Source organism: Zea mays, chromosome 7, assembly GCF_902167145.1.
Source record: "Zea mays cultivar B73 chromosome 7, Zm-B73-REFERENCE-NAM-5.0, whole genome shotgun sequence".
NCBI lineage: Eukaryota > Viridiplantae > Streptophyta > Magnoliopsida > Poales > Poaceae > Zea > Zea mays.
The window spans coordinates 9534828-9547133 of record NC_050102.1 but is presented as its reverse complement, the minus strand read 5'-3'; the positions used below and the strand labels follow the sequence as shown (position 1 = coordinate 9547133).

Sequence of the window (12306 nt, the reverse complement as noted above, 5' to 3'; positions counted from 1 at the left end):
ATGTGTTTGTTTAAGTCTCAGGAAAATCCTCCCAAAAGTTGAAGTCAAACGGAGAAAGAACGGAGGAAAAATCACTTAGTGTGCTGTTGGCTGGTGCACAGGACAGTGAATAGTAGCTGTCCGGTGCACAGGACAGTGAATAGTAACTCTGTCCGGTGCACAGGACAATGAATAGTAACATGTCCGGTGCACAGGCCAGTGAATAGTAGCTGCGTCCGGTGCACAGGACAGTGAATGATAGTTGTGTCCGGTGCACAGGACAGTGAATAGTATCTGTGTCCCGGTGCACAGGGCAGTGAATAGTGACCTGTCCGGTGCACAGGACAGTGAATAGTAACCTGTCCGGTGCACCAACGGCTAGCTGTTCCAGAGAAGGAAACTGTCAATCAGATCCGTTACTGTTCACTGTCCGGTGCACCACCGGACAGTCCGGTGCACCACCGGACAGTCCGGTGCACCCGCAACCAGGGAAGACTGGGAGCTTCCAAATGAAGCTCTAACGGCTCCTAGGCCCTTTGGGGCTATAAAAGGGACCCCTAGGCGCCTCAAACAAGTACACAAGTGCAGTCAACAATTGTACACATCATTTGGATCAATTCTCTCTCTCCCTCTCGTGTATATCTCTCTAGTTTGTGTAGAGGCAAAGCTATAAGCCTTTAGAGAGTGGAGAAGTGCTGCTGAGAGCTAGAGCAAAGTCTTGAGCGCATTGTTACTCTGCCGGAGTGATGTCGAAGAAGACTGTAAGCAGCCACGACGTTGTTGTAACCAATATCAACATAGTGGAAGGCTCTATCTGTCATACTGACAGATCTGAGCAAACGGAAGAAGGAGTTGAAATAGACTCCAAGCCCAGGTGTGGCTAACTCCAACGAGGACTGGGCAAGCATTTCAGGCTTGGCCGAACCTCGGGATAAATCCCTGTGTCCGTGTGCTCTGCTCTGTGCTGTGTGTTGTTTCTCTATCTTATTTGTTGTTTATACTTGCACTTCAATATTTATATGTGGTATAAGCTGTCTTCGAAGTGCAGGGTATTTTAAGACAAGAACTTCAATTCTGCTGCAACCTACTCGAAGGGTCTTTCATTCCACTGCAATCCGGCCTTCGAGTAGAGTAAGAATTTTCAGTTATAAAGTGATAATTATTATTCGCCTATTCATCCCCCCTCTAGACGACATCTAGATCCTGTTTCCGGGCATAGGGAACTTTCAGCTGCCTAGATCGACGCCAACATAAATTTTGGATCGAGTGTGGGATCAACCATGGGTTGAAATAGAAACACACACCCACACCCCCGAAACTTGGGGTCAAGTGTGAGTTACACCACGGGTCAAAATCATCACACGTGCCCACATGGGTGATAGGTCAGGTACTCACGGAGTTTCGAGTTTATGGGTTAAACTAGTCAGTTGCTTGTGCTTTACTATGGTTGTTATATACTCAAATATAACTATTGTTTATTTCAAAACACTAAGTACGTGTGGTCTGTTGGTTAACCCAAAATCTCTGAAGCAGGTGAGTGTAGGTTTGAGTGCTTACTTTGCACTATTTTTTGCACGGTGTGGTGGATGTGTCTAGAGTGTGGAGGGTGAAGTTGTGGCACTAGATGCTTATATTAGATTTTTAATAGAGTAATATAGAAGTATAGATTACCAGATTACATGATATGCAAATATCGATTCCAAAGAATATGGGAAGCAGATATTGACGATGTAGGCCCAGGCTTCTAGTGGCTCCTCCCTCCAAGCAGCCCGCAAAACCTGGCTCCCCATGCCCAAGGCCCAACCAGACCTTATTCCCTCCCCTCCCCTCCCCTCCCTTTCTCCCCTGACTCCTGCTCTACTGGATCCTCCGCCTCCATCGCCTCTCGCGCCTCCATCGACCTCGGCGCCTCGTCCGTCCTGCTCCACCTCTTCTTACGCCGGTACGTGGCTATAGCTCAGTCGCTCCCACGGATCCATCTCCAGGACTCCAGCCCCTTGGCTCAGCTCATGCATTACTGAACGCAGTTGATAAACCATTCGCGTGCTATGCTAGATCCCTCCGGTGTCGCCCTCGAGCCACCTAACTGAAATATCGTCGTCGATGCGTGGGTCTGCTAGCAGATGGCGCGCCGGCCCCGCACTGACCCTCCCCCTATCCGGAGACCGCCACTGCCGTGTCCTGTCTCTTGTGTTGATCTCCACTTGTCGTCCTGTATGGGTAGCAGGCAGCTTGTTGATTCGACTGCGCGTCCAGCAGTAGCAGCTTCAAACAAGTACCTGTGTCCGTAGGAAAAGCAAACAGTTGATTCAACCGTCTGTTTGCAGACACCGCCGACAGCCGACTATTTTTCTGGGTTCCAACATATCCAATAGAAGTGAACAACAACACTTGGGCTGTTTATTTCTATCTTCGCTGAAGGGACTATATGACGCTAACATTGGCACCTCGTCTAGAACAGATTATTATTCTTCCTGTCTCCCTTGCCATTAGGTGTCCACAATGCCAGTGAGTACAATCGAGATCGGCACAAATGGCTGTTGCCAGTCCAATGTCCGAATCACCAAATTTATTCCAACATGTTCATTTTAGAAACGTCAAGAAGTATTTGAACGTAGCTCCATGGGACACCCTTTTGCATGTTTTTTGTTTGTTTGTGGCTATAGACTCAATTGCTTTAACTATGGTACATAGGAAATTAGGAATATATGATGACCATCTCCAAATCATATAAGATGGGTTTGGCTGTGAGTAGCAATGATAGAGGGGTCCTCCTGTCACTCATGTAGGACATTTGTATTCTTTTTGTTCAGTCAAGTTGCTGACAAAAAAGAAAAGAGCACCTAACGGTAGAATGAAAGAAAAACGAATTCAGTGATGCATATGGAAAGTGCTTAGTTCCCGCCGAAACAGAGGTTTCCCTTACTACCTGCTATCAAGTTAAATAAATAACGAACTAGCAAATCTCTTTGAATTTGGTATCCAACCTTCAACCATTTCTCTGTCCTGTTTTTTTTTTCTCGTTCCTGACAAGCTGTAGTAACGTTGCTCCATGACAGTGCAAAAACTAACCATCGTGCTACGGCTTGCCAGGGTTAACATTTGAGGCATGGCGAAACACCACCCGGACCTGATCATGTGCCGGAAGCAGCCCGGCATCGCCATCGGGCGGCTGTGCGAGAAGTGCGACGGCAAGTGCGTCGTCTGCGACTCGTACGTGCGGCCGTGCACGCTGGTCCGCGTCTGCGACGAGTGCAACTACGGGTCGTTCCAGGGGCGGTGCGTCATCTGCGGCGGCGTGGGCATCTCGGACGCCTACTACTGCAAGGAGTGCACGCAGCAGGAGAAGGACCGGGACGGGTGCCCCAAGATCGTCAACCTCGGTAGCGCCAAGACCGACCTCTTCTACGAGCGCAAGAAGTACGGGTTCAAGAAGAGGTGACGGATCAGTCAGTTGAGCATCCGTGATGTGCTTCTCGTGGTTCTGTGTCTGAGCAGCGTAGCGTGACTGATCATATGGGCACACAATGCAGTTGTGTACCATGTGCATGTATGTGTTCAGAAAATTTTCTGTTGACAGATTGAAGCTGGAGAGTACGCTCAAGTTTGACACTGTTACGTATTCTCTTTTTTTTACCGTATCACTCATCTACTCTCCTGATACAAGACATTTGGGCAAGTTTGTTTGGATACTAAGGATAACTTATTGCACAAATCAAACAGCCACAAGTTCATTTGATTTCGTGGTGCTGCAAAATTGTATTTTTGAAAAAAATAATAATATACTTACTTTATAGGAAGAAAAAGCCTGGCCTTCCAAGTCACCACCAACCCAACCTCTGACGATCACCATCGCCGCTAGCCTCCACCACCAACTTCCCATCGCCTCCCCCTCATCTCCCCACACTCCTGACCTCACCTCTCCGAACTGCAGCACCTCCCCTCCCGCCACCCACACGTGCTCCCATGGCCGCCACCGCGATCTCAGTCCGCCTCCACCCAACCGCCGCGCGCCATGTGGCCTCCGCCCGCCGCGCCCGCCTCGGGGCCGTCCGCGCGCAGTCCGCGCCGGCGGCGGCGGCGGCGGCGCTGACGCAGGACGACCTCAAGCGGCTGGCGGCGGTGCGCGCCGTCGAGCAGGTGAAGAGCGGGATGGTGCTCGGGCTCGGGACGGGCTCCACGGCCGCCTTCGCCGTCGCCGAGATCGGCGCGCTCCTGGCCGCGGGCAAGCTCGAGAAGATCGTCGGCGTGCCCACATCCAAGCGCACCTTCGAGCAGGCGCAGTCGCTCGGCATCCCGCTCTCCACGCTCGACGACAACCCGCTCATCGACCTCGCCATCGACGGTGCCGACGAGGTCCGCTCTTGTCTCATTGTAGTCTTTTTTTTTTTGTCCTTTCCCTTTTGGGTTGGATACGGGGTATATAAATCAATCGATTCATCGTCGATCCCGGGGAAAAGCTTGCAGAGAACAAGTCATCTCCTTTGATTGCTTCTTGGTAGTATTTGTACTAGTTGTTAGAGGTACCTTGCGAACTAGAGTTGCTGTCGTGTAAACATTTGGACAGGGAAGGTTTGGCTTTGCACATACCTTATCCTGTTGCTGGCTCCATGAAAGAAGATGAGTCCGTGTACTGTTTTGTCTGTTCATAGTGAGAAGCCTGACTTTGGCCTTTAGCCTTTTTGTCATTTGAAAGGTTGTGTTTCGTCGGAATGTTCTGTCATTTTGTATTTTTGTGGTTATAGGTTCCCAAAGTATCATATGAAATATCAACAATTCAAATATGTCAATATTGTGCCAAGTTTATGCTACTATTTCCAAATGCTTGCCATCTTTTTTTTGGGTCTGTGTGGTGGTGGTGGTGGTCCTTTTATTCAAACTACTGTGTTTTTGGTTGGCTAATAACATTCCTTCCTTAATTAAAACAGGTTGACCCTGACCTCAACCTTGTGAAAGGGCGGGGTGGTGCTCTTCTTCGTGAGAAGATGGTTGAGGCAGCATCGGACAAGTTTATTGTTATTGTTGACGAGACAAAACTAGTTGATGGGTTAGGAGGTAGTGGTCTAGCCATGCCAGTGGAAGTTGTGCAGTTCTGCTGGAAGTACAACCTTGTAAGATTGCAGGAACTGTTTAAGGAGGAAGGAGTCGAGGCAAAGCTAAGGTTTGAAGGCGACAAGCCCTATGTTACTGACAACTCAAACTACATCGTCGATTTATACTTCAAGACGCCAATCAAGGATGCGTTGGCAGCAGGACAGGAAATTGCAGCTCTGGAAGGAGTTGTTGACCATGGGTTGTTCTTGAACATGGCGAGTTCAGTGATCATTGCTGGAACGGACGGTGTCAGTGTCAAAACGAAGTGAGTTTTTGAGTTGCTTTGTTGTTTGTGTTGAGTTTTACAATTTAATGTACAAGCTATTGGTGTAAAAGCAGCTGATAAGATGCTTCAATAAAGGTGTTCCCCCAATGTGGGGATTGACTATCACTTATTGTGGGATAAAAAAGCCATTTTAATAGGTTGAAACTTCTGTTGATTCATAAAAAATATTCGAGCATTCTGATGTCTTTGACATTTGGACCAGTGTTTTTAATGAAATTGGGTCCTGCATGTGTATCTGTAAAATCAGAATACAGTTCAATTCAACCTAGCAAACTAATTGCTTTGAAAAATGTAAAAGTTTGGCCAGCAAAATGTCTCTTACAACTGAAATTTGAGATGCTGCAGAATAAAATAAAATGTGAATGTTGCTCCTAACTGCTGAACTTGGTAAATAAAGGGAGACAGCATGCTATGCTACATGTTGTCAATGTTACAAACTTCTAAAAAAATATTTAGTGCTGAAAGAAAGGTTTGTATATATTGACTGATCTAACTAGGCAGAAGATGGTGTGTATGTGCCACTTTCAGCAAATTAGTTCCAGTATCTCCATGTTATATTGTTAGAAACAGAAGTTCGACATGAATCCCTAAACTACTTCAGAAACCTGAGTTGGGAAAGGACCAAGATACGGGTGTATGATTTCAACTATTTAAGTGCTGCTTAGCTTTCATCAGAAAACTTGGATGGAACTGGTCAACAACAATTGTGCCTGTATGCCGTGTATGTCATGAATTACCTGGTACGGTTGAATTGTGGAAGCTCATCAGATTTTACTGATCAGATAGTTTTGCATCAGTTTGAATTGGGGTGTAGAGAAAGAAGGTAGAGTTGCAGCAAGTATGTTTTTATGTTTCTGCAATGACAAATGGAAGAACAAGTAACAAAAGGACAGGAAAATACATGCTGAGCCCAGTAAACACAGGCAAGCAGGTTATTAATTTATCATATGACATGCTCTCCACCCTGACACCAGCAAATTGGCAAATGTTGATTGTTTATCTATGGATCGTGCAGAGCAGCAAGGGACAGCTCTGAACCAGTTTTCTATATATTGAAGGACCCTAAACACCAGCTCTGAACCAGTTTTCTGTAGAAGATACATATAAATCAAGAACAAAACTGAAGGACCATGAACACTTCATTGTTTTCATGACCTGAAGAAAAGTACAAAATGCAATGACAATGAACGATATCAAGCTGCGTCATAGAAAGGGGCTCTCCAAATGTCAACTCTTGCTGATTTACATGATTTCAAGATACAAATTCACAGGCATCTAAGCTATTTTTCATCTGATTGGTAAATTCTCAAGCATGTTATTACAGGTTTACAGAAAGCAGATGATTGCCGAACTAACCATGTCAACATGTTGCAGTGTTCCACTAAGACCAGACCAGTCAAGTGAAAAAATCACAATACTGTAACTGTACAGGGTAGGTTGAAGCTTGTGAAGATACAAAGTCATTGCAGGTTTAGTGTTGCACTTACAGGCCGCTGGTTATAATCCAGTTTCTTTCAAACTCCTTGACAACCATATGGCTGTCTCTCTTGGAGATGCCTTACCGGGTCCAAATGGCTTCAGCAAGATCCCCAACTCCTCAAACCTCTCCTGCTGTAGCAATTGAGCACTGAACTCAAGCAATCCCTCTAGAGCCTCAGCTCTCTGCTGGTAAGACCTCGTGTCAAACCTCCTCTGCCTCAAATTCGATGAACTCCTAGGTGAATTGTCAGAACCAAGAAGGTCGACGTCAGGAGAGTCAGTGTAGTTTTCGCTATCGCTTCGGAGCACTTGGAAAGTGCACTTGTCCTTGGTAATATATTGGTCAATGATAGATGGCGATGTGAGCTTTGTGATGCGATGTAATGGGGTTTCAAAGGATGCCAGTGGGAATTCAGCAATTCTGTCTATTCGAGGAGAGTTTACTGAAACGTCAGGAGATTTCAATCTAGTGAGAATGTCAGTGGCCTGCCTCTTATCAGGAGTTTTGATCATACGCATGGGGAGTGATTCTCTCCGTGCTTGACTCGCTTGGTTTGCTGAAGACCTTGACCTTTGAGATTGCTGGTGCCAAAACAACATAAATTTTGTAGAATCACTTCAAAGATAACAAGTTGCCAATTTAAAATGTTTTAAGATGCCACAAAGAAGCTAGAAGCAATCTTTCATCTTGTTTTTTCTTGGCAAGAGGCAAGGAAATGTCAGTTTCTGAAAAACCTAGTTGCTTTTCATTTTCTGAAGAACAGGTTAGTGCCTTAGTGGTGTCTACTGGCTAGGGACTGACAATATCAACAGTTAATCAGTTATGTTGTAAAATCTGAACAATGACTGAAAATAAGGCTACCAACAACTTGGTGAGTTTTCAAATGGTCAGGTACTTCATACCTCCTTATGTGCTGTTCTAGCATGAAATGTCTTTGAAGCTTCTAGTCGTCGTCTTGGTGTCGATGAAGCTCTTCTCGGAGTAGGTGCAGGAGACGTTGTAACTTTTGGATACTTCTCATGTATCAGTTCATCATTAACATTCTTGGTGACTTGGACTGACAATCCCTCCATTTGTTCACTTAGTTCTGGACAGTCTTTCCGAGTTGTAGAACCAGGACGACCATGCCTGTCCAATTTAAATGAATGGCTCTTGCTGTATTTTGGTGGACAATTGTCTTCGGCATCAGAAACCGCAGCCTTATTTGTGACGTATCTGGTAGGAAGCTTAGCAGAGAACAAATTGCGAGGAGTGGATTTCAATTGGAGTTCAAACACGTATGGCTGAAGGTGTGGATGCTTAAGCAGTTCTGCAGCCTGAAACAGAGGAACCAGGATGAATAAATAAGCTCAGATTTCAGGGTGAGGTGCAATTCGCAGTGATGGCGAACTAACACATACTCTTGGTCTATGATCTGGACTTTTGCGCAGCATGCTTTTGACGAGTCCCCTACTGTATGACCAGAATGAAGATTTTATTAGTAATTCGTATTTGGGCTAATGTGGTGGACCTTGGAAAAACACAAAGTATCAACAAAGTACATTAATCTTATTAAAGGTATGTACACTAATGTTGTGACAAGTGTCCGAACAAGTGATGGAGACACCGATGACTTTCCAATTAACATAGGACTACATCAAGGGTCGGCTTTGAGCCCTTATCTTTTCGCTTTGATGATAGATGAGGTCACAAGGGACATACAAGGAGATATACCGTGGTGTATGCTTTTTGCCGATGATGTGGTACTTATTGAGGAGAGTAGTAGTGGTGTTTCGCAAAAGATGGAATTGTGGAGGCAGACGCTGGAAGCAAAAGGTTTTAGGCTTAGTAGGTCTAAAACAGAGTATATGAAGTGTGATTTCAGTGCCATGTGGTATGAGGATGGCGATGTTAGTCTTGATGGGCAAGTGGTACCCAAGAAAGACACTTTTTGTTACTTAGGATCAATGCTTCAGAAGGAGGGAGACATCGATGAGGATGTTAGTCATAGAATTAAAGCTAGATGGTTGAAGTGGCGGCAAGCTGCGGGTATCTTATGTGACCCCCGGGTGCCACACAAACTAAAAGGCAAATTCTACAGGACAGCAATCCGGCTGGCTATGTTGTATGGAGCAGAATGTTGGCCCACTAAAAGACGACATGTCCAACAACTAAGTGTGGCATAGATGCGTATGTTGCGCTGGATATGTGGCCACACAAGGAGAGATCGAGTCCGGAATAATGATATACGAGAGAGAGTGGGAGTGGCGCCAATTGAGGAGAAGCTTATGTAACATCGTTTGAGATGGTTTGGACATATCCAACGAAGAGCTGAAGAGGCACCAGTGCATATCGGAATAATTAGGCGTCCCGAGAATGTGAAGAGAGGTAGAGGTCGACCAACCTTGACGTGGACAGAGGCTGTGAAGAGGGACCTGAAGGAGTGGAATATTGATAAAGAGCTCACCGTGGATAGGAAGGGGTGGAAGTGTGCAATTCACGTGCCAGAACCCTGATTTGTAGTTTCGCTTTTCCTCCTTAATCGTTTGACCTTTTCTTGGGCCCCTTTAGATCTTGCTGGTTCTTGTGGGTTTTATCTCTTTTTATGTGTTTCTCCGTTTCATCGTTTTTCGGTTCTCCTTTGCCTTTGTCTCCCTTTTCTTTTCTTTGGGGGTTTGAGCTCTGAGGTTTTCATATGAGGTTTCATCTCTAGCCTACCCCAACGTGTTTGGGACAAAAAGGCTTTGTTGTTGTTGTTGTATTTGGGCTAACAGAGATATTATATGCTGGATCGTCATAAGGATTTCACAAGGACAGAAGGACTGCATGTAAACTGTATAGGCCAATGACTTACAATGCACCAGAGTACATCGTTGGTAGAGGAGGTACAGCAGACTTGTTAATCTTATTTATCAGTGCTTGCATATCCTGTAAGAGTCGAAAATCACCAATGAAGGTACATGTTATGATAAAACTAGATTTCATAAAAAAACATGATATGTTACTCACAAATGCTTTGAATGGAGGCTTGAAAGCAGCCATCTCATAGATGCAGCAGCCTGGAGAATGGACATTGCAGGAGTTTAGCCAAAGATGACAGACACCCAACGTTCAGAAGAATAGATGCAACTGAAAATTGATGTATACAATCTTACCGAGGGACCATATGTCAGACTTGGAACCATATGGAATGTCAGCAAGAAGTTCAGGGCACATGTAACTTGGAGTTCCCACAACCTTCAGAAGCAGCACATGGTCAGAGTCAGAAGCAACATAGACAGAGGAACACGTCAAATACCTAGGGATCGAGCAAGAAAACTCACTGAACAAGCTAAATCATCAGAAGTTAAGACTTTAGCAAGACCAAAATCACCTGTTTCAGACCATATGTTTGGAACAAAAGGGTGTGATAACTGAATCATTTATCTGATCGACTTTATAGGTACATGGAAATTTTCCCAAAAGCATACTTGACAACAGGATGCTTACCAAGCCTTATGTTTTGATCCTTTGTGAGAAATATGTTTGAGCACTGAAACAGTGACAAGGCATGATGAGTATCAGTACCACTCAAGCAGCATGGGTACTTTGCGAGTGTAAGGTAACAAAAAGGCTATGAATCTAGCAACCTTAACATCACGATGAAGGATATGATTGGCATGCAAGTAATCAAGTGCCGTCAGGAGCTGCACAAGCCACACACAAAGTTTCTGCATGCAGTGAAGAGTGGATACCCCAGAGGGGCAAAATGCAGTGAGCAGAATGTGAGGGCACAGAACATGCTGTACAGATGACAGTCTAGTGAGCTACCTCTTCTGAGAAATGGTTACTGTTAGCCTTCTTAATGGCCTCTGACCTGCACAAAACAAATGACAAACACTGGTCAGAATTGTAGTTCAGGTCAGTTGAGGGGATGAAGTTTCAGAAGTCGACATACATGTCCCCTCCCTCGCAGTAACCAATGACAATACACACGTAGCAACCCTGACGACAACAACAACAAAAAAAAACTGTTCCTTTTCAAGCAATTATGAGCATACACATCATCCTTCATCAGGACCGTTGAAGCGTCAAGGAAAGGAACTAGACCGGAGACTGCCCTTAGGATGCTGCAACAACTGTGAACAGCAGCATCTGCAGGGGACCATGCTCACCTTCTCCACCCAAGCATCTTTGTATTCCACAATGTAAGGATTCCTTACTTTTGCGATGAGCTCCATCTGTTCATCAAGGTGGTGAATCTTTCACATGTTTTGTGTAGGTTTATTATACATGTATTAGCACAAGATCATGGCAACGAAACAAATCATGTTTCCTAACATCGGATAGCAGCCGTGCATGCCCTACAAGGAAACAAAGGTGTCTGTTTGTCCCCTTGGAGAGCTCAAATTCTCTCTGTTTTGCAAAATTTATAACCACTTGTGTTCTGAACCAGTTTCAGATTTATGACGCCGAAGGTCGTAATTGGACACAAAGTATGAGCATACCTCCTGGTGTGCTGATCGGCGGCACCGGTCGGTCTGGCGTGCGAGGCGGATCTTCTTCAAGACATACCTGTAGCAAAACGAGGCAGGCTGAGTGACACCATGGAAACAAAGCAAGCAAGCATCCATCCATACCTTTTCCTCTCAGCCTTGTGCCTCACCAGGAGCGCCGAGCCGAACGAACCCTTCCCAATCTGCTCCAGCACCTCGTACTGCTCCATCCCTGTGACTGTCAAGCTCCTGGCTGGCTCAGAAATCACCTGCACGGTGGGCGAAGAATGTTGTCAGAGAAATTCATCGTGCCAGTAAATGAAATGTGACCGGAACATAAAAGAGAACCTCTTTTTTATTATTTTTTTATGTAAAAAAAGGAAAGTTCAAGTTTGCGAATGCTGGTTGTAAACCCATTGCATGGATGAGCATTTGAACAATAAAGTCAGAACGTGAAGGGAACGAAGCAAGAACTGATGACATGGGAGAATTTACAATTTTGCAGTGGACCAAAATAGTGATCGTCGAAATTGATTCTTGACTGGGAACGTCGGATCGACACTGATGATGCTTGAAGTGGAAGAGGAGGATGGGTGGTTCCCTCCTTACCTTGGCTGGCTAATGGATGAAGGGCGCCTTGCTCTTCCGCCTCAGTGCCCGGCTCCCATTTTTAGAGCGAGGAAGCACTGCTGATGGAGTGCACGGGAGAAAGAGGAGGAGGAGAGGGTTGACATGCCGACAACGAAAACGGAGGGCTGTCCGTGCTTAGCTTGCCAGAGGCTTTCGAAGTTTTCAAAGTGCAGAGAGAGAAAGTGGTGGGAGCCAAGCACACACAACGCACTGCACAGACTCAGAGAGAGAGAGAGAGAGAGAGAGAGAGATTTGACTAAGAAAGAAAGAAACGGAAAAAAATATCCTTGGTTTAGTGGCTGCGTGTACCAGCATTATCCTTGATGGGCTTTATTCGTATCCCCGGCGCCCGCCGCCCGCCGTGATAGCGGAACTCATACGCG

At 45.6% G+C, this 12306-nt stretch overlaps 3 protein-coding genes across 5 annotated transcripts; 2 read left to right on the top strand and 1 right to left on the bottom strand.

Annotated features, from left to right (window-relative positions):
- Positions 1 to 1780: 1780 nt before the first annotated feature.
- Positions 1781 to 3626, top strand: LOC100282173 (uncharacterized). The gene is made up of 2 exons (NM_001155085.2): positions 1781 to 1921; positions 3073 to 3626. Exon 2 carries the CDS (start codon positions 3089 to 3091, stop codon positions 3419 to 3421), a length of 333 nt encoding a protein of 110 aa, NP_001148557.1. The 5' UTR covers positions 1781 to 1921; positions 3073 to 3088; the 3' UTR covers positions 3422 to 3626.
- A 177-nt stretch (positions 3627 to 3803) lies between these two features.
- On the top strand, positions 3804 to 5629 carry LOC100284771 (uncharacterized). Its single transcript, NM_001157666.2, has 2 exons — positions 3804 to 4335; positions 4908 to 5629. Exons 1-2 carry the CDS (start codon positions 3946 to 3948, stop codon positions 5340 to 5342), a joined length of 825 nt encoding a protein of 274 aa, NP_001151138.1. The 5' UTR covers positions 3804 to 3945; the 3' UTR covers positions 5343 to 5629.
- An 855-nt stretch (positions 5630 to 6484) lies between these two features.
- Positions 6485 to 12140, bottom strand: LOC103632002 (serine/threonine-protein kinase Nek3). 3 transcript variants are annotated; one of them, XM_008653861.4, is made up of 15 exons: positions 11903 to 12140; positions 11438 to 11562; positions 11306 to 11372; positions 10973 to 11038; positions 10756 to 10802; positions 10629 to 10674; positions 10448 to 10528; positions 10308 to 10350; positions 10142 to 10191; positions 9974 to 10055; positions 9828 to 9877; positions 9673 to 9746; positions 8240 to 8291; positions 7742 to 8155; positions 6485 to 7420 (listed from the first exon to the last, which is right to left on the bottom strand). In XM_008653861.4, exons 2-15 carry the CDS (start codon positions 11521 to 11523, stop codon positions 6857 to 6859), a joined length of 1722 nt encoding a protein of 573 aa, XP_008652083.1. In that variant the 5' UTR covers positions 11524 to 11562; positions 11903 to 12140; the 3' UTR covers positions 6485 to 6856. The 3 variants fall into 3 exon arrangements, with proteins under 3 accessions (XP_008652083.1, XP_008652084.1, XP_035816709.1); XM_008653862.3 differs by having other exon boundaries at positions 10142 to 10149; positions 11903 to 12030; XM_035960816.1 differs by having other exon boundaries at positions 11789 to 11994.
- Positions 12141 to 12306: the final 166 nt, after the last annotated feature.